Raw genomic sequence first — 22,260 nt, forward strand, 5'->3', positions numbered from 1 at the left:
TTAGTGGGAAAGAAATAGAGAACACCAAATGGTATTCAAAGTGAGCTTAGAATCCTGGATATTTACGTTGCATCCTGTGTATCACTTTGAAGGCACCATTTTATGATCTTCATATTCTGTTTAATGGTTATCTTTTCCTAGTTAAAAGTGAGAGGGACCAGCACTGTGCTGTGTGTTGAGCTGCTGCTTGTGGCACCAGAATCCCATAGGTTCAGCTCCTAGCTGCTCTGCTTCCAATCCATTTCCCTGCTAATGCACCTGGAAGGCAGCAGATGGCCCAAATGTTTGGGCCCTTGCCACCCGTGTATGAGACCAGGATGAAGTTCCTGCCTCTTGGCTTCAGCCTGGTACAGCCCTGGTCATTGTGGCCGTTTGGGTAGTAAACGAGCTGATGGAAGATCTCTGTTTCCTTCTGTACTAGTTAATACTCTGTTTGGGGGCCAGTGTTGTGGCATAGTAGGCTAAGCCTCCACCTGCAGCACCAGCATCCCATATGGGTGCCATTTCAGGTTGAAGCTGCTCCACTTCCAATCCAGCTCCCTGCTAATGTACCTGGGAAAGCAGTGGAAGATGGCGCAAGTCCTTAGGCTTCTGCACCCTTGTAGGAGATCTGGAAGAATTTGCTCCAGGCTCCTCTCTTCCACCTGGCCCACCCCTGGCGGTTGTGACCATTTGGGGAATGAACAAGCAGATGGAAGATTTCTCTCTCTCTCTCTCTCTCTCTCTCTCTCTCTCTCTCTCTCATCTTCTCTCTGTAACTCTGCCTTTCAAGTAAATAGAAAATAAATTTTAAAAAATACTGTACAGATACATTCCTACTTCTCATTCCCCTAGGATGTTTCAGATGAAGTGTGACATTCCAGGTTTGTGCTCTTACACTTATAGTTAATAATTATAAAGCATTATTTTAGAACAGAGCAAACGCATCTGAGTTCAAATCTAGGTTTTGCGACTTACCTGCTATATAATACTTTGTTTGCAAACTACCCTTTCTAGATATTATCATTGCCGTATCTGTATAATGGGAATATTAATACCAACCTTGTAGTGCATTCAGGAGAATTAAATGGATTATTACTTGTGTTTCACAGAATGCCTGGCACTAATAAATACTCAGTAAATGCTAGCTATACAAAGTGACTTAAGAAATTTAAAGTAAGTATTTGTTGACTGTTTCAAAAGCCAACTACTCAATATACCAGGTTGTTTAATAGCTTCAGTTCATGAAACTTACACTTTCAAGATAAAGCCCATTACCTGGAGACTTCAGTGAAATGTGAATCCTTTCATTTAGATTCTGTAGAACTTTGCTAAATGAGAGTATTTGCCCTCACTGTGCCAGAACCAATATCAAATATGGCAGTTTCAGAACTGAACATGGTATGTAAGAGCCTAGACCTCATGGAGTTGGGAAAGAAGTGCTAGAAACAAAAAAGGAAATAAATATTGTTTATGGTAAATATAAGATACTATATATAAGAATAACAGCCTGAGTTTTTTGTTTTTTGTTTTTTTTAATTATGACATTTAAGCTGAGATTAAGATGACAAAGTCACTAAATTTTTAAAGATTTTATTTTTATTTCTTATTTATTTGAAAGGCAAAGACAGCTTCCATTTGCTGGTTCACTCCCCAAACGCCTGCAACAGTCAGGAGTGGGCCAGGCTGAAGCCAACAGCCAGGAGTTCAATCTGAGTCTCCAACTTGGGTGGCAGGAACCCAACTTACTTGAGCCACCACAGCTGCCTCCCAGGATCAGCATTAGCAGGAAGCTGGAGTCAGGAGCCAGAGTAGGTTATCAAGCCAGGCGTTTTGATGTAGGACATGAGTATCTTAAATGCTAGGCTAAATGGTTGCCTCTAGTTTAAATTTTATGTTGTCTTTTTTTTTTAAATATGGTCAAATGACAGTCTTCAGATGTTATTTTAAATTTTTATAAATCAAAATATTCTATTGCTGAAACTACATTGAATAAATATTCACTTTTTCTATCTGTCAATGACTTAGATTTTTTTCTGTGTACCTATTTGGACGTATGCAATTTACTTGACACCTGAGATGAATGTGTAAATTAAATTTTATTTTTTTCTAGGTAGCTTAATAGTTATCTTATTGCATAATAATGAATAATCCTTTTCCTTTTTGGTTGATTTTTTTTCCCCTACATCCTAATAATTTTTTTAAGTATCTAATATAGCTGAATGGTCTCATGTTAATAAGCCAGTTAATTTAATATGGACCGAAATATATTTTTAAGTATAGTATGACCTGTTCTTAATTTTTTTCTCATCTAGTTTCCTTAAGTTATTTTCATTTATTTGTTTTCCTAGATAAATTTTAGAAACATTCTGTCTTATCCCAAAAAGAAATTTTTTTTTTGAGAGGCAGAGTTAGACAGTGAGAGAGAGAGACAGAGAGAGAGTTATAGTCAGTGAGAGAGAGACAGAGAGAAAGGTCTTCCTTCCGTTGGTTCACTCCCCTAATGGCCACTATGGCTGCCACTGCACCGATCCAAAGCCAGGAGCCGGGAGCTTCCTCCCGGTCTCCCATGCGGGTGCAGCGACCCAAGCACTTGGGCCATCCTCCACTGCCCTCCCGGGCCACAGCAGAGAGCTGGACTAGAAGAGGAGCAACTGAGACTAGAACCCGGGGTGCCGGCGCCACAGGCGGAGGATTAGCCAAGTGAACCATGGCGCTGGCCCCAAAAAGAAATCTTAGATTTGGTAGGAATTATATAGACTTATACATTAACAGATATTTTCATAATTTTATGCAGAATTGATATTATTTAAAGAAACATTTATTGAACTTCTGATACTTACATATATAATTGAGAGACTTATATTATAATTGAGAGACAGAGGGCACAAAGATCTTTTTGCCATAAAATTATTGTTTCATATTGAAAATGGTAGGTGAATATAAGCTAATATTTTGTTGACATTGTATACAGTGAAGTCGCGCAAGATTTTTTTAAGCTGTGTGTTCATAATAAACCATTAGCTTTAAAATTATTTTCCAATAATGAAAATATATTTACATTTTTATAATTTATAGATTAGAAATAAAATATTTTTCTCAAAATTCTTTGTGTCACATAGAGTGATTTTTAGTAAATCATTGATGTGATAATCTTAGGAAATATTTAATGTTATATTTAGGGAATATCTAGGTTATAGTTTGTGTTAGTATAAGATTGAATACCATACGTTTGAAAATATTACCCCAAAGAAATATTAAATGTTTGTTTACTTTCTTAATTCACAGTGATGCGATTGACTAAGCCTACTTTATTCACCAATATTCCAGTAACATGTGAAGAGAAAGACTTACCTGGTATGTATGATATCTGCTTTACTCTATAATAACCTTAAGGAGACATTGAGTTGCCTCTGTTGTCTTGGAATTAAGCCTAGCCTTACCAGTCTTCTGCCAACACTAGCCCTGTGTTGGATTCCTTATTGCCTGGTTTTGTACCATGTGAGTGGTGGCTAGCTGAGTAATAGGCTTTCCTTTTAATCTACATGTCACAGTACTATTAATATCTGTCAACATGACAGTTTAGTTTAAGGAAGGATATGTTCATATTCATGAAACTATTAAAATTGCCTTTATCCTCAATTGGTACATCAGTGTATGTACTAGTATTCCTTTTATTGAGAAGTATTGATGCTTTGTACTTTTTATATCATGACCTGCATTTTCGTTTGTTTCTAAAGTGTTTGTTCTCTGTGTGGCCAGATTTTTTACTTGCCTTTGTTGTATTAAAGATTAGAAATTAGGCTTTTTAAGATATAGCTTTTGTCAAGAAATAAACTTTTAATGTATCTCTGCCAAATATTTATGTAAGCAAAACTTATTAGAATTTCATGTTTTTCTGTTGCTGCAGGAGATCTCTTTAACCAACTAATGAGAGATGATCCTTCAACTGTAAATGGTGCAGAAATTTTGATGTTGGGAGAAATGTTGACTTTACCACAAAATTTCGGGTAAGAATGATATATACACATAGGAAATGCAACAATACTTTTCTTTTCCTTTTTTTAAAATTTTATTTAAAGTATACAAATTTCATGTATACAGATTTAGGAACATAGTGATACTTCCCCCCTACCCTTCCTCCCAGCCACACTCTCACCCTTCCTTCTCCTTCCTCTCCTATTCTCTCTCTTAATTTTTACAATGATGTACTTTCAGTCTACTTTATACTCATAAGATGAACCCTACACTAAGAGTTCAGCAGATAGTAAGAAGAAAATGACACTGTTCCTCAACAGTAAAGACAGGGACTGTAAACAATCATGGAAGCTCAAAATGTCGATTTCATTCCTATACATTACATTTTGGTCTCTATTAGTTAGCACAGATCAGAGAAAACAAATGGTATTTGTTGTTTTGGGACTGGCTTATTTCACTAAGAATAATGATTTGCAGTTGTGTCTATTTTGTTGCAAAAGACAGGATTTCATTCTGTTTTATGGCTGAGTGGTATTCCATATTATATATATACCATAATTTCTTTATCCAGTCATCACTTGATGGACATTTGGGTTGATTCCATATCTTAGTTGTTATGAATTGAGCTGCAATAAACATGGGAGTGCAGATTATTCTTTCATATGCTAATTTCATTTCCCTTGGGTAAATTCTGGGGAGTGGGATAGCTGGGTCATATGGTAAATCTATTTCAGCTTTCTGAGATATCTCCATACTGTCTTCCACCATGGCTGCACCAATTTACATTCCCACTAACAGTGTATTAGGCTACCTTTTCCCCACATCCTCACCAGAATTTATTGTTTATGGATTTTTCTTTGAGAGCCATTCTTAGTGGGATGAGGTGAAACCTCACTCTGGTTTAGATTTGCATTTCCTTGATAGCTAGTGATCTTGAACATTTTTTCATGTGTCTCTTGGCCATTTGAATTTCCTCTTTTGAAAAATGCTTTTCAAATCCTTTGCCCATTTCTTAACTGGATTGTTTGTTTTGTTGTTGTTGAGTTTCTTGAGCTCTTTGTAGATTCTGGATATTAATCCTTTAGCAGTTGCATAGTTTGCAAAAAATTTCTCCCATTTTTTAAGTTTCCTCTTCACCTTGCTGAGTGTTTCCTGTGCAGTCAGAAACTTCTCATCTTTATGTAATCCCATTTATCTACTTTGGCTTTGATTGGCTGTGTTTATGGGATCTTTTCCAAGAACTCTTTGCCTATGCCAGTGTATTACAGCATTTCCCCAATGTTCTCCTCTAGAAATTTGATGATATCTGGTCCTAGATTTAGATCCTTGCTCCATTTTTTTAAAGATTTATTTATTTATTTGAAAGGCAGAGTTACAGAGAGAGAGAGATCTTCCATCTGCTAGTTCATCCTCCTAAATGGCCACATCAGCAAGGAGCCAGGAGTTTCTTCCAGGTCTCAGTACTTGAGCCATCTTCTGCTGTTTTCCCAGACACATAAGCAAGGAGCTGGCCTTGATCCATTTTGAGTTGGGTTTTGTTTTTTTTTTGATATATAAGGTAGGGTTGCTTTTTCATACTTCTGTATGTGGAAATCCAATTTTCTCAGCACCATTTGTTGAAGAGACTATCCTTTCTCTAGGGATTGATTTTACTTCCTTTGACAAAGATTAGTTGTTTGTAGATATGTGGATTGATTTCTGGAGAATCTACTCTGTTCCATTCATCTGCATGTCTATTTTTGTGCCAGTACCAGGCTGTTTGAATGTAATTCCCCTGTAGTGTGTCTTGACATCTAGTATTGTGTTGTCTGTCTCAGGCTTTGCTTTTGTTGTATAAGATTGTTTTGGCTCTTTGAGGTCTCTTGTGTTTCTCTATGAATTTTAGCATTGTTTTTTCTAAATCTGAGAAGAATATTGTTGGTATTTTGATTGGGATTGCATTGAACCTGTAAATTGCTTTCAGTAGTATGGACATTTTGATGATATTAATTTTTGCAATTCATGAACATGGAAGATTTTTTCCTTTTTTGTGTATGTCTTCCTCTTTCTCTTTAAATATTTTGTCATTTTCATTGTGGAGATCTTTCACCTTCTTGGTTAAATATATTCCATGGTATTTAATTTTTTCTGTAGCTATTGTGAATGAGATTGATCTTAGAATTTCTTTCTCTTCCTTGGAATTTGTATATACAAAGACTATTGATTTTTGTGTGTTAATTTTATATCCTACTGCTTTACTAGATCTTTTAGGACTTCCAATAGTCTCTGAGTGGAGTCTTTTGGATCTCCTATATAAATAGAATCATGTCATCTACAAATAGGGATAATTTGACTTCCTCCTTTCCAATTTATATCCCTTTGATTTCTATTTCTCACCTGATGCCCTCTGGCTAAAACTTCCAGGACTGGATTGAATATAAATGGTTCTTGTCTGGTTCTGGATCTCAGTGGGAATGCTTCCAACTTTTCCCCATTCAATAAGATGCTGGCTGTGGGTTTGTCATAAATTGCCTTGATTGTGTTGAGGAATGTTCCTTCTGTACCCAATTTGCTTAAGGTTTTCATCATGAAAGTATTGTGAATTTATCAAATGCTTTCTCTGTATCTACTGAGATAATCATATGGTTTTTGTTCTTCAGGTTTTTGTTCTAATGTGATGTATCACATTTATTGATTTGCAAGTGTTGAACCCTCTCTGCATACCAGGAATAGCTCCCACTTGGTCCAGTTGAATGATCTTTCTGATATGTTGTGTTGTTGGACTCTATCAGCTAAAATTTTGTTGAGAATTTTTGCACCTACATTCATGAGGGATGTTGGTCTATAGTTCTCTTTCTCTGTTGTATCTTTTTCTGTGTAGGAAGTAAAGTGTTGCTGGCCTCATAAAAGGAGTTTGGGAGGATTCCCTCCCTTTTAATTGTTTTGAATAGCTTGAGAGGAATTGGAATTAATTCTTCTTTAAAAGTCTGGTAGAATTCAGCAGTGAAGCCATCTGGTGCCAGGCTTTTCTTTGTTGGGAGGGACTTACTTTATTACTGATTTAATCTCCATCTTAGTTATTGATCTATTTAGGTTTCCTGTGTCTTCTTGATTCAATGTTAGCATATCGTATGTGTTTATTCTTTCTTTCAAAAAACCAGCTCTTCGTATCACTGATCTTTTGTATAATTTTTTATGGTTTCAATTTTGTTTATTTCTTCCCTAATTTTAATTTTTCTTCTACTAATTTTGGATTTGGTTTATTGTTTTTCTAGGCCATTGATAGCTCATTTATTTTATGCCTTTCTAATTTCTTAATATAGGTACCAGTTACTCTGAACTTACCTCTTAACACAGTTGTGAAATGCGACAGTGCCATAAACTGTTGCAGATCCATTTGTTCAGAAACTAACCATGGAATCGGAACATGCTTGTGATAGATATAGGTGATAAAAAGTTGTACAGATTATACTGTGTGGCTCTGGTTTTTATTTAAAAATGAAATTATATATTCCATAATAAAATGTTAATAGTAATTCCTATTTCCTTGTTTTGATTTTCTTCTTTTAGGTTCAATTATATTTATTTTTATATATTATTATTATTTAGAGTTGCTTACATTTATTTTTAGTGGCCATGTATTTTTATTTAAACTAATATAATATAATATAAATGTCTTTCGTTTAGCCTTACAGTCCTCTCCCAGCATAAGTTATTAGACTTGTCAGCTAATTAGGAATTCTAAATTTTTTGTTTCTTCTCTTGTTCTTAGGTATTATCTCAATTTTTAGACTTTTAAAAAAGATTTATTTATTTATTTGAAAGGTACTGTGAGAGAGGGAGAGACAGATCCCCCATCTGCTGATTTACTCCCCAGATGCTCGCAGTAGCCTAGACTGGGTCAGCCTTAAGCCAGGAGCCATGATCTTCATTTGGGTTTTCCACATGGGTGGGAGGGGCCCATGTACTCGTACCATCTTCCACTGCTTTTTGATAGCCATTAGCAGGCTGCTGGATTGGAAGTGTAGCAGCCAAACACCAACCAACAGCCATATAGGATGCCCGCATCACAGGCGCAGCTTTACCTGTTATGCCACAATGCCACACAAAGGATCTGTGTAGTCCTCAGTATAAACACAGATCCTAGGGCCGGCGCTCTGGCGCAGTGGGTTAACGCCCTGACCTGAAGCGCCAGCATCCCATATGGGCGCGGGTTCTAGTCCCGGCTGCTCCTCTTCCAATCCAGCTCTCTGCTATGGCCTGGGAAAGCAGTAGAAGATGGCCCAAATCTTTGGGCCCCTGCATCCAGGTAGACCTGGAGGAAGCTCCTGGCTCCTGGTTTCAGATCGTTGCAGCTCCGGCCATTGCGGCCATCTGGGAAGTGAACCAGTGGATAGAAAACCTCTCTCTCTCTCTACCTCTCTCTGTAACTCTGCCTTTCAAATAAATAAAATAAAAGCACAGATCCTGTATCAATGACCCTCACCAGGGAATCAGGCAGCCCAGAGCATGTGGTGCTGCCCACAGCAACTGCCCAAAGTCCCAGACACACCATGCACCCTCCGAAACAGTTTTCATAGTCTTGACACACAAGGCTCCCACAGTCACCAGCACCCAGCCCCCTGTCTGTTCTCCCAGCCAGACTCAGGCATCTCCACTCGGTTGGTTGCTGGGCACAGCTATTACGTATGTCCAAAATGGCTCGTCCTCTCTCGGCTTATTACAGAATGTCAGTGCAGTGTGGTCGGGGAGACAGAAGTGTTCCCCCTTTTTTTCTCCTCTAGGTTGGCAGGTACACTGTACCCAACAGGGCTCGAAGCCAGACTTGAGCTAGGCTCTTCCCACAGCTGTATTGCCAGTGGCTTGGACTGCTCCAGGCGCATCTCCCCTCACTCGCCAAAGCTGGCGCAGAGGCTCTCTGCTGCACGTGTCCACACTCTCCGTGTGGGTCCCCAGTGTCCCTCTAATTTGCCTGGAATTTCCTCCGCCATTTTCTCCCCAACTCTGCCCTAAGACTGTACTCTCTCCCCTTTTTGTAAGCTGTCTTCCCCTAGACTAGAGCAGTAAGCTCCTTCCCTATTCCACCATCTTGGATCTCTCCTCTCTAATTATTCCCATATTTACATTTGTATTTTGGACTATGCTAGGCACTGAGTGAGCAGCCTAGTGTAAATAAAGGGATGTTGAAGTGGTATTTCACCCAATCTCTATCTTTCCCTAAAGTTTTCTGCATTTGAAGTTTTTAGTCATACTGAAACAGAGTATTTATAACACCTGAATGTATGTCTGCATTTTATTTTATTTCACAGGAATATATTCCTGGGAGAGACCTTTTCCAGTTATATCAGCGTTCACAATGATAGCAATCAAGTTGTAAAAGATATATTGGTAAAAGTAAGTGGCATTCTTGTTCAGGATATATTTTACTAAGAAATATATAATTCTTTCTGTTGTGTTTTTGAAACATTATTAAAATGGATGTTTGATACTGGGCTGTTTAATTGTCATTAACAAGTTTTAATGGAATGTCAAAAGGTATAAGATATTTTTGCTAAACCCAAAAACATTTTTTCTTATCCTCAAGGTTTGTGACTACCTGGGTAAGAAAATGTACTAGTCAAATGTGGGTGACTGTTTAAACTTTTATTAATATATGTGACTGTTTAAACTTTTATCAATAAACTTTTTATTAAAATTAATAAAATTTTAAAGACCAAAGTGGAAATATCACTAGGGATTATATCAGTCAGGAAGGCTTATTGGAGGAGAAGGAATGCAAGATCATCTTGACATGGAGAAACAGTCAAGAGGGACATGGTAATCAGAGGAAGAGACATAGGAATAACCAGTGTTCCTCATAGCAGTGTATAAAATTCACTTGATAAGAGTAGATGGGGTTGTAGAAGATGTGTGTTGACCATACACTGGAGCATCTTGAAAATCAGGCTAAAATTGTAGTCTTTTAAGTTCATTTTAAAAATATTTGGTAATCAATGTAGGCTTTGGAGCAGATTTCTCTGTGCCTAGTGTTGGGAAGACTGATAGAAACGCATTATGTGGGATGGTTTGTAGAATAGACCAGTTGCGAGATTCATAAAGTAGTTCAGAAATCAAGAAAGAATATGCTAACTCAGTTAACAACCTGAAACTGATTATAAAGAGAAAAAAACAAAAAGAAATAAAAATTCATTGTATGGCAGGGAGAACTTGTTATCCAAACTGTCTCTGAGTTTAGAGTTTAGAGTTTTGGAGCATTACCAGGAGGGCTGTAGACTAGGTACAGTGGGTTTGAAGATGATCATAGAAATTTAGAATTCAAAAAGACTTCAGAAGGACTGGTGTTTAGCTAGCAGTTAAGACACTCAATTCCCAGCACCATCTCTCTCTTTTTTTATATATGATTTATTTATTTATTTATTTGAAAGGCAGACATTCAGAGAGAGAGGGAGAGGCAGAAATCTTCATTTATGGGGTTATTCCCCAAGTGGCTGCAACAGCCAGGAGCCAGGAACTTCATCCTAGGTCTCCCACATGGATGTGAGGGCCCAAGCACTTGGGCCATCCTCCACTACTTCCCCAGGCACAATAATAGGGAGCTGGATCAGAAGTGGAGCAGCCAGGACTCAGAACAGAGCCCATATGGGATGCTGGCACTGGAAGGCAGGACTCTACAACACAGCAGTGCCTGCTCCTGCCCCAGCTCCAGCTCTTGACTCCCTTCTTGCTAATATAGAATCTGGGAAGCAGTTACGATGACTCAAGTGATCAGGTACCTGCCACCCACATAGGAGCTCCTGGGTTGAATCCCCAACTCCGTCTTCAGTCCAGCCCAGCCCTTGCAGGCATCTGGGGAGTGAACCAGCCAACAGATAGAATCAGTCTCTCTCTCTTTGTCTTTCCTCTCTTCGCTGCCCTCCCTCCCTCTCGTGAATTTTTAAAAAAATAGACCTTAGAATGCAAATATTTGAAATTATATATATATATATGATCCAATTTCCAGAATCCAGAAGCAGATTTTTGTAGGCATCTTCCTGTGTTTGTCATATATGAATGAAATTTCTGTTTTTTTTTTATTAGATCAGGGTTTACAAGCTACAGCCTTTAGACCAAATTGGCTCTACGGTCTGTTTTTATAAGGCTTTTGGACAAAGAATAGTTTTTCATTTTAAAATGATTGAAAAGAAACAAAAGAATATTTCCTGAGGTGAAAATTATATGAAATTCAGATTCAGATAGCTCAAGTAGTTGAGTCCCTGGCACTAACATGGGAGCCCTGGATTGAGTTCCTGGTTCCCATTTGTGGCCTGGCTCAGCCCAGCTGTTACAAGCACTGTGGAGTGAAGCAGACAAAGGGAGCTCTCTTTGTGTCTCATGGATGGATGGATGGATGGATGGACAGATGGACGGATGGACAGATAGATAAATAATTCTTAAAACAGTTAACTCCTTTCCATGTACACAGCTCTCATCTTCCAGTAGTATCCTTTCTCAGTATTTTCACACTTGGACTTTGGCTGTTTGGCATCGCTTTAAATCATTCTTTGGTCTGACCCTACTCTTCTTAACTTCAGCTCCATTTTTCATGAATTTCTCTTATTCTTTGGAAAAGCTTATGCAAAAGCTTGGGAATTTGCCTACTTACCCATAACTGGAAGTTTGGACATTTGTTGCCTTCTATTCACACTAACATAGGTTTTAAATTGTTTTATCCTTCCATCCTTCCCTCCCTCCCTCCTTCCTTTCTATTCACACTAACATGGGATTTTGAATTGTTTTATCCTTCCCTCCCTCCCTCCCTAAATCCCTCCCTCCCTCTTCCCTCCCTTCTTTTTTGAATTGTTTTATCCTTCCTCCCCTCCCTGTCTCCTTCCTTCTTCCTTCCCTCTTCCCCTCCCTCCTCCCTCCCTTCCTTCCTACCTTGGAAGAGTCACAGTTATAGTTCAGCTACCGAGAAGTCTGTCTTCAGAATTTTAGTTTGTCTGTAACTCCTTGAATTTTGGAATCCCAGAAAAAAGATGGTGGAATGTTCTCCTTTTATTTATTCGCTGTTATCTTATGTTATTTTGGATAATACAAATGCTTATAGATATTGTACTATGTTTAATTAGAAATTACTAGTTTTTTGTTTTTTTAAATTACAAAAATCTCAGCATTTAAGTCTGTAAACCTTATCGTGCTACCATAAGTATTTTATAATTTAAAAGTTTGTAATAAATGTGCTATAAAGAATAGTAAATAGGCTGGCGCCGTGGCTCACTAGGCTAATCCTCCGCCTGCGGCGCCGGCACACCGGGTTCTAGTCCCAGTCGGGACGCTGGATTCTGTCTCTGTCGCTCCTCTTCCTGTCCAGCTCTCTGCTGTGGCCAAGGAGTGCAGTGGAGGATGGCCCAAGTCCTTGGGCCCCGCACCCGCATGGGAGACCAGGAGAAGAACCTGGCTCCTGGCTTCGGATCAGCGCAGTGCGCCTGCCGCAGCGGCCATTGGAGGGTGAACCAACGGAAAGGGGAAGACCTCTCTCTGTCTCTCTCTCTCTCTCTCTGTCTACTCTGCCTGTCAAAAAAAAAAAAAAAAAAAGTAAATAACTCTTAACGCTTTATGCTAGTGGTTCTCAAACGTTCAAAGGCGTTAAAGCCATCTAGCGGCTTGTAAAGCCACTGGTTGGTAGGCCCCATTCCCAGAGTTTCTGATTCACTTCATCTTAAATGGCGCCCAAGAATTTATAAGTCCAGTGTTTTCCCAGGTGATACTAATTTGTGGTGTTCTGGGATCCATGCTTTGAGAACTACTGGTCTATACTAATCATTCACACATTGATTCAAATATATATACACCAGTCATGACTTTAGAAACTAGATTTTAGCAAGAAACGAAACAGACAAGCCTACTATATTCTCTTGAAGCCTACTCTACATGTTTTTAAGTATATTTCTCCATTCTGAACATGAACACCTTAACTCTACCAAACTCTTGATGGCCTCTGAAAACTCTAGAGCTTTCACACTTGTCCTAATTTGCTACCTCTGTTTAATTTGCTAGGAATTATTACCCCAACACCCTCTCCTCTCTGCCTATTCAAATTCTATTTATCCAAAAACCAATTTGCAGCCTGAAGCCCACCTTGCAATTTTCATTGCATATCCTATCTCAAGCCAATCCTTCTTTACCACTTTACTCTGCTGTTTTTCTCTCAGTATGTGCTCTGGCCTCTAACATCTGTAGTAATATACTTATTTACTACAAGTTGTCTTCCCTGCCATCTTCTTCAGAGAACAGAACTTTCGCAGGGGCAGAGATTTGAACTGTTTTGTTCAACTGATGTACCTCCAACTCTTTGAACAGGCCCTGACATATCCTAGGTAATCAGGAAGTACTCAATGTAGCATTATTTATAGTGGTAAAAAGGAGAAAGGCAAAAGTGTTGTGTAATCTGTACACTGTACTTACAATTAACATTTACAGAAATGACATAGAACATACTGGGAGAACTCAGGAGAACATATTACACAGAATACCGATGGATTTGAGTATTTTTTCTCTCTCTCTTCTAATTTTAAAAATAATTAAGGAATTTTGAATCTCAGCTCCATTAATAATTATGTAACCTTGGGACAGTTGTTACTTTTATCTTTTTTAAAAAAGATTTATTTAATTATTTGAAAGAGTTTTCAGAGAAGGAGAGGCAAAGAGAGAGAGAGAGAGATCTTCTATCTGCTGGTTCACTCCCCAAGTGGCTGCACCAGCCAGGGCTTAGGTCAGGCCAAAGCCAGGAGCTTCATCCAGGTCTCTCACATGGGTACAGGTGCCCCATGGACTTGGGCCATCTTCGACTGCTTTCCCAGGCACATTAGCAGGGAGCTGGATTGGAAGTGGGGCAGCCAGGACTTGAACTGGCATCCATATGGGATCCTAGCATTGCAGGCAGTTGCTTAACTCTACACCACAGCACCAGCCCGTTACCTTTTATGCCTGAGTTTCATTGTATGTAAAATAGGGATTATACACCTACTTCAGGTTTATAAGAAAGAAATGAGTAAGGTACTTAGAACAGTGTCTTGCACATGATAGGTACTTGATAAATGTGAGCTACTATTTTGTGACTGAATATAGTAGTGAATGAGATGGCGTTAGTAAATATCCTACTTTAAAATGACTCACATTAAGAAGGTTGTATTAGAAGTAACTGCAGGCTGGCGCTGTGGCTCACTAGGCTAATCCTCCACCTTGCGGCGCCGGCACACCAGGTTCTAGTCCCGGTCGGGGCGCCGGATTCTGTCCCGGTTGCCCCTCTTCCAGGCCAGCTCTCTGCTGTGGCCCGGGAGTGCAGTGGAGGATGGCCCAAGTGCTTGGGTCCTGCACCCCATGGGAGACCAGGAGAAGCACCTGGCTCCTGCCTTCGGATCAGTGCGGTGCGCCGGCCTCAGCGCGCCAGCCGTGGCGGCCATTGGAGGGTGAACCAACAGCAAAGGAAGACCTTTCTCTCTGTCTCTCTCTCTCTCACTGTCCACTCTGCCTGTCAAAAAAAAAAGTAACTGCAAAGTTGGCTTTTTAAAAGAAAGAAAAGCTTAGCCGGCGCCATGGCTCACTAGGTTAATCCTCTGCCTGTGGCGCCGGCATCCCATATAGGCGCCGGGTTCTGGTCTTGGTTGCTCCTCTTCCATTCCAGCTCTCTGCTGTGGCTCGGGAGGGCAGAGGAGGATGGCCCAGGTGCTTGGCGCCTGCACCCGCATGGGAGACCAGGAGGAAGCACCTGACTCCTGGCTTCGGGTTGGCATAGCCCTGGCCATGGTGGCCATTTGGGGGTGAACCAACGGAAGGAAGACCTTTCTCTCTCTCTCTCTCACTGTTTAACTCTATCTGTCAAATTAAAAAAAAAAAAAAAAAAGAAAGAAAAGCTTAGACTCCTAGCTCTTATGTAAAAACCTCCATCAGTCCCTATGAGCTAATGTGATCTTTGCTTTCTCTAAATTTTTCTTAACATTTGCTTTGAAGTTTTATCATAACTTCATCCATATATTCAGTATTCAACAAATGTGTGTTAATTGCCTGTTATATGCCAGGCTCCATGCTATAGTGATGAGCAAGAGAAGACAAGAGGTTCCTGCCTCCATAGACTTTTCCCATAGGGGAGACAGAAACAGGTAAATAATGTGTTTGTAGATTATGATGAGTGCTGCAAAGGAAGTGTAAGTCAAATGTGATAGAGTGACATTAAAGGAGGATGCCATTTATGACAATTAGGGTGATAAATGTTCAAAGGAACATACAAAAGGCAATATAAAAGTAACTGGGTGGGAATGAAACTATTACTATAGAGAAGGTGGTATTTTCTTTAAAAAAAAAATTATTTATTTACTTGAAAGGCAGAGTTTGAGAGAGATGGTAGAAAGACAAAGGGAGAGAGATCATCCATCCACACATTTACTCCCCCAAATGACCACAAAAGCCAGGACTGGACAGGCCCAAACCAGGAGCCAGGAGCTTCATCCAGGTCTCCCATGTGGGGGCAGGAGCCCAAGCACTTGGGCCATCTTCCATTGCTTTCCTAGGCATATTAGCAGGGAACTGGATTGGAAGTGAAGCAGTTGGGCCTGAAACCAGTGCCCGTATGAGATCCCAGCATCACAGGCAGGGGCTTAACCTGCTGCCCTAGGAGCTAGACTGACTTAGTTGATGACTTTAATATCGTTCTCTAGTTTTTTTCATCAATTAACTAAGGTCTCTGACATTTTAATATTATTGTTTTGAATTCATTTTTCAATATTATATACTAACACATACATGGATATCTATATATATTTGTTTCAGTAAAGTCCATCTATGTGAATATATATTTAAATATAAATGTGTGTGTGTATAAGCATAAACCATATGCCTAAGGTTCAAATTCAACACCAAAGTTTCGGGTTAGCCTCCCCCATTTTCTTTACTTTTTAAGATTTATTTACTTATTTAAAAGGCAGAAATACAGAGAGAGAGTGAGAGAGGAAGAAAGAGAGAGAGTAAGAGTAAGAGAGATCTTCCATCCACTGGTTCATTCCCCAAATGGCCGCTACGGCCAGGGCTGGGCAAGGCCAGAGCCAGGAGCTTTTTCCAGATCTCCCACATGGTGCAGGAGCCCAAGAACTTGGGACATCTGCTGCTTTCCCACACACATTAGCAGGGAGCTGGATCAGAAGTGGAGAAGCCGAGACCCAAACTGGCTCCCATATGGGTTGCCAGTGCCCCAGGTGGAGGCTTAACTTACACCACAGCACTGGCCCCTGGTTTTCTTATTTGTACCTTTTTTTCATGGAAGGTAAGAAGCCTATCTCATTATCCATAATTCTTTGATTTGTTTCCTAGTACACACATAATCTTTTCAGAATTGCTACCCATATGCCTTGAGAAAACAAATGTACTAACTAGGTGTACTAACTAGGGTTCATTTGTGTACTGTTCCTTTTCTTCTTAGCCTTTGATTGTGGTAAGACTGTTTTCCATACTTAATTAGGTTAATTCTTTCTTCCCCTTTTCTTCTCTCTAGTGCGGTTGTGTTTTTCATTTGAAATACAGTTAGATTCATCTGTTATTGTTTGCATTCCATTTTGGAACCTTCCTACCTCCTGGTTGATTTTATGTCTTTATTTTCAAGGCATCCATGTGTGTATGAACCACTTCCATGTTCTAAGTTCTAAGCTTTGTTTAGAGAATTGTTGTTCCCTGTTTCATCTCCACTTCTTTGTTTCTTTTCCCCTGCTGTTTCCACCCATACTCATCCATACTCTGTAGAAAAACAATCTCATCTGGGTTTTTTTTATCTTTTATTTCAAGGCTGATCTACAAACAAGTTCTCAGCGTTTAAATCTTTCAGCCTCGAATGCTGCAGTGGCTGAACTTAAACCTGATTGTTGTATTGATGATGTCATACACCATGAAGTAAAAGAAATTGGAACACATATGTAAGGATTAATTTTACTATTTCTCAGTGTCCTTTACTTATATAGGCCTTTATTTGAAATATTTGCTTTCTGCTTATCATTACGCCTAAGAGCCTATTTTAAAAGAAATTTTACATTCCACATTTACTTGCTTACCAGAAACAAACTAAATGTAATATTTATCTTACAGGGAAATAATCTTAACTCATCATTTATCTCTAGTTTCAGTTTTGTATCTACAGTTTTATCTAAAAAAGGACGTTACATCAGTGTTTAAAACTCACATTATTTTTTTTAAATGGTAGCAAGTGACATTCATAGCATTTACTTTTTTGTTTGTTTGTTTTTGTTTTTGTTTTTGTTTTTCATAGCAAGAGTTAGGACCTTGGGATCTCTTTCATTTTGGCTAACTAGATCACTGATTACTTTTTAAATTCACGATTTTCTAGTTATATAATTAAGTGCATACATTATGTTCTCAGAAACATGAAGTAAAAAACTAAAGACAAACTTTCAAAAAAAAGTCTCAAATTTTGTATTTCTGGCCTTTGTATGCAATTCAACATGAATACTCTATTTTTCTTTTTTCTTTTTTTTTTTTTTTTACAGGCAGAGTGGATAGTGAGAGAGAGAGAGACAGGAAGAAAGGTCTTCCTTTTGCCATTGGTTCACCCTCCAATGGCTGCCGCGGCCGGCGCACTACGGCCAGCGCACTGCGCTGATCCGATGGCAGGAGCCAGGTGCTTCTCCTGGTCTCCCATGGGGTGCAGGGCCCAAGCACTTGGACCATCCTCTACTGCACTCCCTGGCCACAGCAGAGAGCTGGCCTGGAAGAGGGGCGACCGGGACAGAATCCGGCGCCCCGACTGGGACTAGAACCCGGTGTGGCGGTGCCGCTAGGCAGAGGATTAGCCTATTGAGCCGCGGCACCGGCCTCTATTTTTCTTTTAGTATGAGTAGCAAATATGCAATTTTCAGCCTTCTTAAGTAACATTAGACTTTTGCATGTTCCAAAGCACTCCCACATCCATCACGGCTCAAAATGCTGTTAATTCTTCTAACTGTATATCCTTTATCTCTTTTTTGTCTCTACTTCCATCACCACTTTTCCTTCTCCTGTGCCCATTAAAACTTACTATATTAGCTTTATTTAGTCAGTTAATTTTGATGACTAGCTCTATTATAGGCACTTTTTGATATGTATTCTTTGATTCGTGTAAACTTTAGAGACAAATTTCTTGGAGTTCAAGTTTCAGCTCCATCGTTTATGAATTATGTGATCTTGTCAAAGTTATGTAACTGGAGGCACACTGTGGCACAACAGACTAACCCGCCATCCAGGACAAACACTCACATTCCATATTAGAGTGCCTGGGTTTTGTTTTTTTTTTTTTTTTTTTCTTTTGACAGGCAGAGTGGACAGTGAGAGAGAAAGAGACAGAGAGAAAGGTCTTCCCCTTTCTGTTAGTTCACCCTCCAATGGCCACCACGGCTGGCGCGCTGCGCCAATCTGAAGCCAGGAGCCAGGTGCTTCTCCTGGTCTCCCATGCGGGTACAGGGCCCAAGCACTTGGGCCATCCTCCACTGCCCTCCCAGGCCACAGCAGAGAGCTGGACTGGAAGAGGAGCGACCGAGACAGAATCCGGCGCCCCGACCGGGACTAGAACCCGATGTGCCGGCACCGCAGGCAGAGAATTAGCCCATTGAGCCGCGGCGCTGGCCTGGATCAAATCTTGACTCAGCTTCTGCTTCTAGTCCAGCTTCCTGATAATGCACCTGGAAGGCAGTGGTTGATGACTCATATGAGTCCCTACCACCCACATGGGAGACCAGAAGGGAGTTCCTTGCTCCTGGCTACAGCCTGGCCCAGCCCTGGCTCTTGTGGGCATTTGACTAGTGAACCAACAGATGAAATCTCTCTCCCTTTCTCTTTCTCTCTCTCGCTCTTGCTGTAGCTCGCTGTGTCACTCTGGATTTCAAATAAATAAAGTTGAATAAGTAAACAATTTTTTTAAAAAGTCACGTAACTGTCTAGTGATCTCCCATTCCCCTTAGGACATTCTGACGTTGTGTTTTATATAGCTCTCCGCAACCTAATCCTTACCAGTCACTCTAACATCTTAACTTTTGTCAATTCTCCCTCCCTGTCTACACTGCAGTCATTTTGGCCATTTTGGTTTTGTGTGTGTGTGTTTGTCTCTGAACTCCATGGCTCAACATGTGTTCAAAGGAATGAATGTCAATGGCATTTTGTTTCATTGGCAACTGCTTTTTTTTCACATCTCAGATTCAGCCTGACTTCCTCAAAAGAGGCTTTCCTAACCTCCTAGAATAGATTAAACCTCCCTTTTTGTAAATTCTATAGCACCCACAACATACCACTTTTTTCTGAATTTCATGTTTATAATTACTTATTAAGTGCCTGCTTTCCCCATTATAGAATGAGGTCCATGGAGATTTAGTAGAGAATAGTGGTCAATTTTTTTTTAAAGACTTACTTGTTTATTTATTTGAAAGGCAGAGCAGCAGAGAGGAGTCTTCCATCTACTATTCACATCCCCCAAATGCCCACAATAGCCGGGGCTAAACCAGACCAAAGCCAAGCTCCAAGAACTCCTTCCTGATCTCCCATATGGGAGGCAGGGATCCCAACCAAGCACTTGAACCATCTTCTGCTGCCTTGCCAGGTACATTAGCAGGAAGCCAGATCAGAAGCAGAGTAGCCAGGACTCAAATTGCACTCCAAAATGAGATGCTAGAGGCACAAGTAGTGGCTTAACCCTCTTGCTGTAATGCAGCCCCTCACTTATTTGTTGACATTGAATTTATTGAAATGATAAATGTAAAACCTCTATTTTGCAGAAAATGAGTCTGATAGAATCAAACAATTAGTTTATAAGACAAAACAATTTTGTTTCAAAATCTGTGCCTTCCTGTACTATTTTACTGTGGATACTTTGAGGGCATATTGTATTCTGATCAAACTCTTTCCAGCTCCAGGCTTAGTACAAGGCTCAAGTATAAAGGCAAAATAAATTACATGATAATATTACCAGTTAGTTTAACAACTGTCAAAATATTGAAATATTTCTTTCCAATCATTTAATGTACATCTATATAACAAATGTTTATAAATGATATTTTATAAAATTTTAGTATTATTCATGGTTTTATCCTTTTCTTTTTAAGATTTATTTTTAATTTGAAAGGCAGAGTTACAGATAGAGAGGGAGAGACAGAGAGAGATCTTACATCCCCTGGTTCACTCCCCAGATGGCCACAATGACCAGGGCTGTGCCAGGCCAAAGCCAGGAGCCCAGAGCCTCTGGGTCTCCCACATAGATTTAGAGGCACAAGCAGTTGGGCCATCCTCCACTGCTTTCCCAGGCCATTAGCAGGGAGCTGGATTGGAAGTGAAGCAGCTGGGTCTTGATCTGGCACCCAATTCAGTGTGAATGCTTTTTCACCTCAATCAGTATTCTTTCAAGACAGTATTTTCTAAAAGACTATATCTTATACATTTGGACAGTACAGTTTGTTTATCCTAATGTTTAGATTATTTTTAGTTTTCCACTGTTATAAATAGGACAATGATGAACACTTTCGTATTTTTATGATATATTAATTGAAGTAAGTTTACTTTAATATGGAATTTTACTTCAATATGGAAACATATTAATATTTTTATTTTTTTTAAGATTTATTTATTTATTTGTAAGTAAGAGTTACACAGATTGAGGAGAGGCAGAGAGAGAGAAAGAGGTCTTGCATTCACTGGTTCACTCCCCCATTGGTCGTAACAGCCAGAGCTGCGCCAATCTGAAGCCAAGAGCCAGAGGCTTCTTCCGGGTCTCCCACATGGATGCAGGGACCCAAGGACTTGGGCCATCTTCTACTGCCTTCCCAGGCCATAGCAGAGAGCTGAATCAGAAATGGAGCAGCTGGGTCTCGAACCAGCACCCATTTGGGATGCTGACACTTCAGGCCAGGGCGTTAACCCACCGTGCCACAGCGCCAGCCCCCATATTAATATTTTTAAAACTCTTTTACTAAAAGATTGTTTTCTTAATTCCTTTCAGCCACAAGCAGTATAAAGAAAGTCAGTTTTACTAAACTCTTAACCAGCTCTGATTATCACTTTTATTTTTCTTTAAAAATAGGTTACTTTTTTTTTTAAGATTTACTTTACTTATTTGAAAGACAGTTACAGAGAGATGTAGAGCCAGAAAGAGAGCAGGTCTTCCATCCGCTGGTGGTTCACTCTCCAAATGGCCACAACGGCCAGAGCTGAGCTGACCTAAAGCCAGGAGCTTCCTCCGAGTCTCCCACGTAGGTGCAGGACTTGGGCCATCTTCCACTGATTTCCCAGGCCACAGCAGAGAGCTGAATCAGAAGTGGAGCAGCCAGGACTCGAACTTGTGCCCATACAGGATGCCAGCACTGCAGGCCAGGGATTTAATCCACTGTGCTACAGTGCCGGCCCCTGATGGTCACTTTTAAATATATTTGCCACATCTTGATAGATGGAGAAATCTTGCCTTATTACTGTAATTTGTTTCTTACCTCATTATTGTAATTCTTTTCTTGGACTACTCACAAGGCCAGACATTCTTGTTAGCAAGCTGTGGTGCTGAGATTTATGTGATCCTCTCCTCATATTTTGAGTGATACTTTGATGTTTTGTTTATTGACTTACAGGAGCCCTTTGTATGTTAGAAACCTAATTATTGTTACATACTGTTCTAAGGATTTCATCCCAGTTTATTGTCTGCTCTTCAGTTGTTTTAGTGTTTTTGATTTATCCAGTCTGAAATTTTTCATAATAATCTTTTGTCTTTCATTGTATTTATTTTAAGAAGTCTGTCCTGGAGTTGATTTCTAATCCTTTTTTTTTTACTTTATATGAACTTATTTTTTATATCCAACTGTTTGGTTATTCTGAGACTTTTTTTGGAATGCATTACACTTTTCAAAGGAAAAGTTTCTGACTTCCTGCTCCAAAAATACTAAATCTCATCTTATTAATCAGAGCTCACTTGGTCTTCATGTAGTTATGTCCAAATCTGTTAGAACTTTTTTTCTCCTATCTCTAATGCCATTTGGCTATACTTTCACATAATTAATAGAAATGTTTTTGAAGATTGTAAGTAAATTCAAGTATGTTAGTTTTATTATTAATAAATAGAAAATGATGTAGATTCATTAAGACATCTTTCTGTTTCAGCTTGGTGTGTGCTGTGAGTTATACAACTCAGGGTGGAGAAAAAATGTATTTTAGGAAATTCTTCAAATTTCAGGTATTGAAAATGATGACCTTCAATAGTTCTAATTCTTCTTATTTTAATGGAAGGGTAAAGTTATTCCTGTTTATCTGCAGAAAAACAAGATCCACATGAAACGAAGAGCT

At 39.5% G+C, this 22,260-nt stretch overlaps 1 protein-coding gene across 4 annotated transcripts in view; it reads left to right on the forward strand.

Annotated features, from left to right (window-relative positions):
• TRAPPC13 (trafficking protein particle complex subunit 13) overlaps positions 1-22,260 on the forward strand; it is a 48,779-nt gene that overhangs the window by 10,451 nt on the left and 16,068 nt on the right. For all 4 annotated transcript variants that reach the window (XM_002714067.6, XM_008262283.5, XM_008262284.5 and 1 more), the window contains exons 2-6: positions 3,268-3,336; positions 3,890-3,989; positions 9,246-9,330; positions 16,747-16,874; positions 22,078-22,150. In XM_002714067.6, the coding sequence (XP_002714113.2) occupies positions 3,268-3,336; positions 3,890-3,989; positions 9,246-9,330; positions 16,747-16,874; positions 22,078-22,150 (455 nt within the window). The remainder of the gene's footprint in view (positions 1-3,267; positions 3,337-3,889; positions 3,990-9,245; positions 9,331-16,746; positions 16,875-22,077; positions 22,151-22,260) is intronic.

Source organism: Oryctolagus cuniculus, chromosome 14 (assembly GCF_051225735.1).
Source record: "Oryctolagus cuniculus isolate XC-2025 breed Fujian yellow rabbit chromosome 14, ASM5122573v1, whole genome shotgun sequence".
NCBI lineage: Eukaryota > Metazoa > Chordata > Mammalia > Lagomorpha > Leporidae > Oryctolagus > Oryctolagus cuniculus.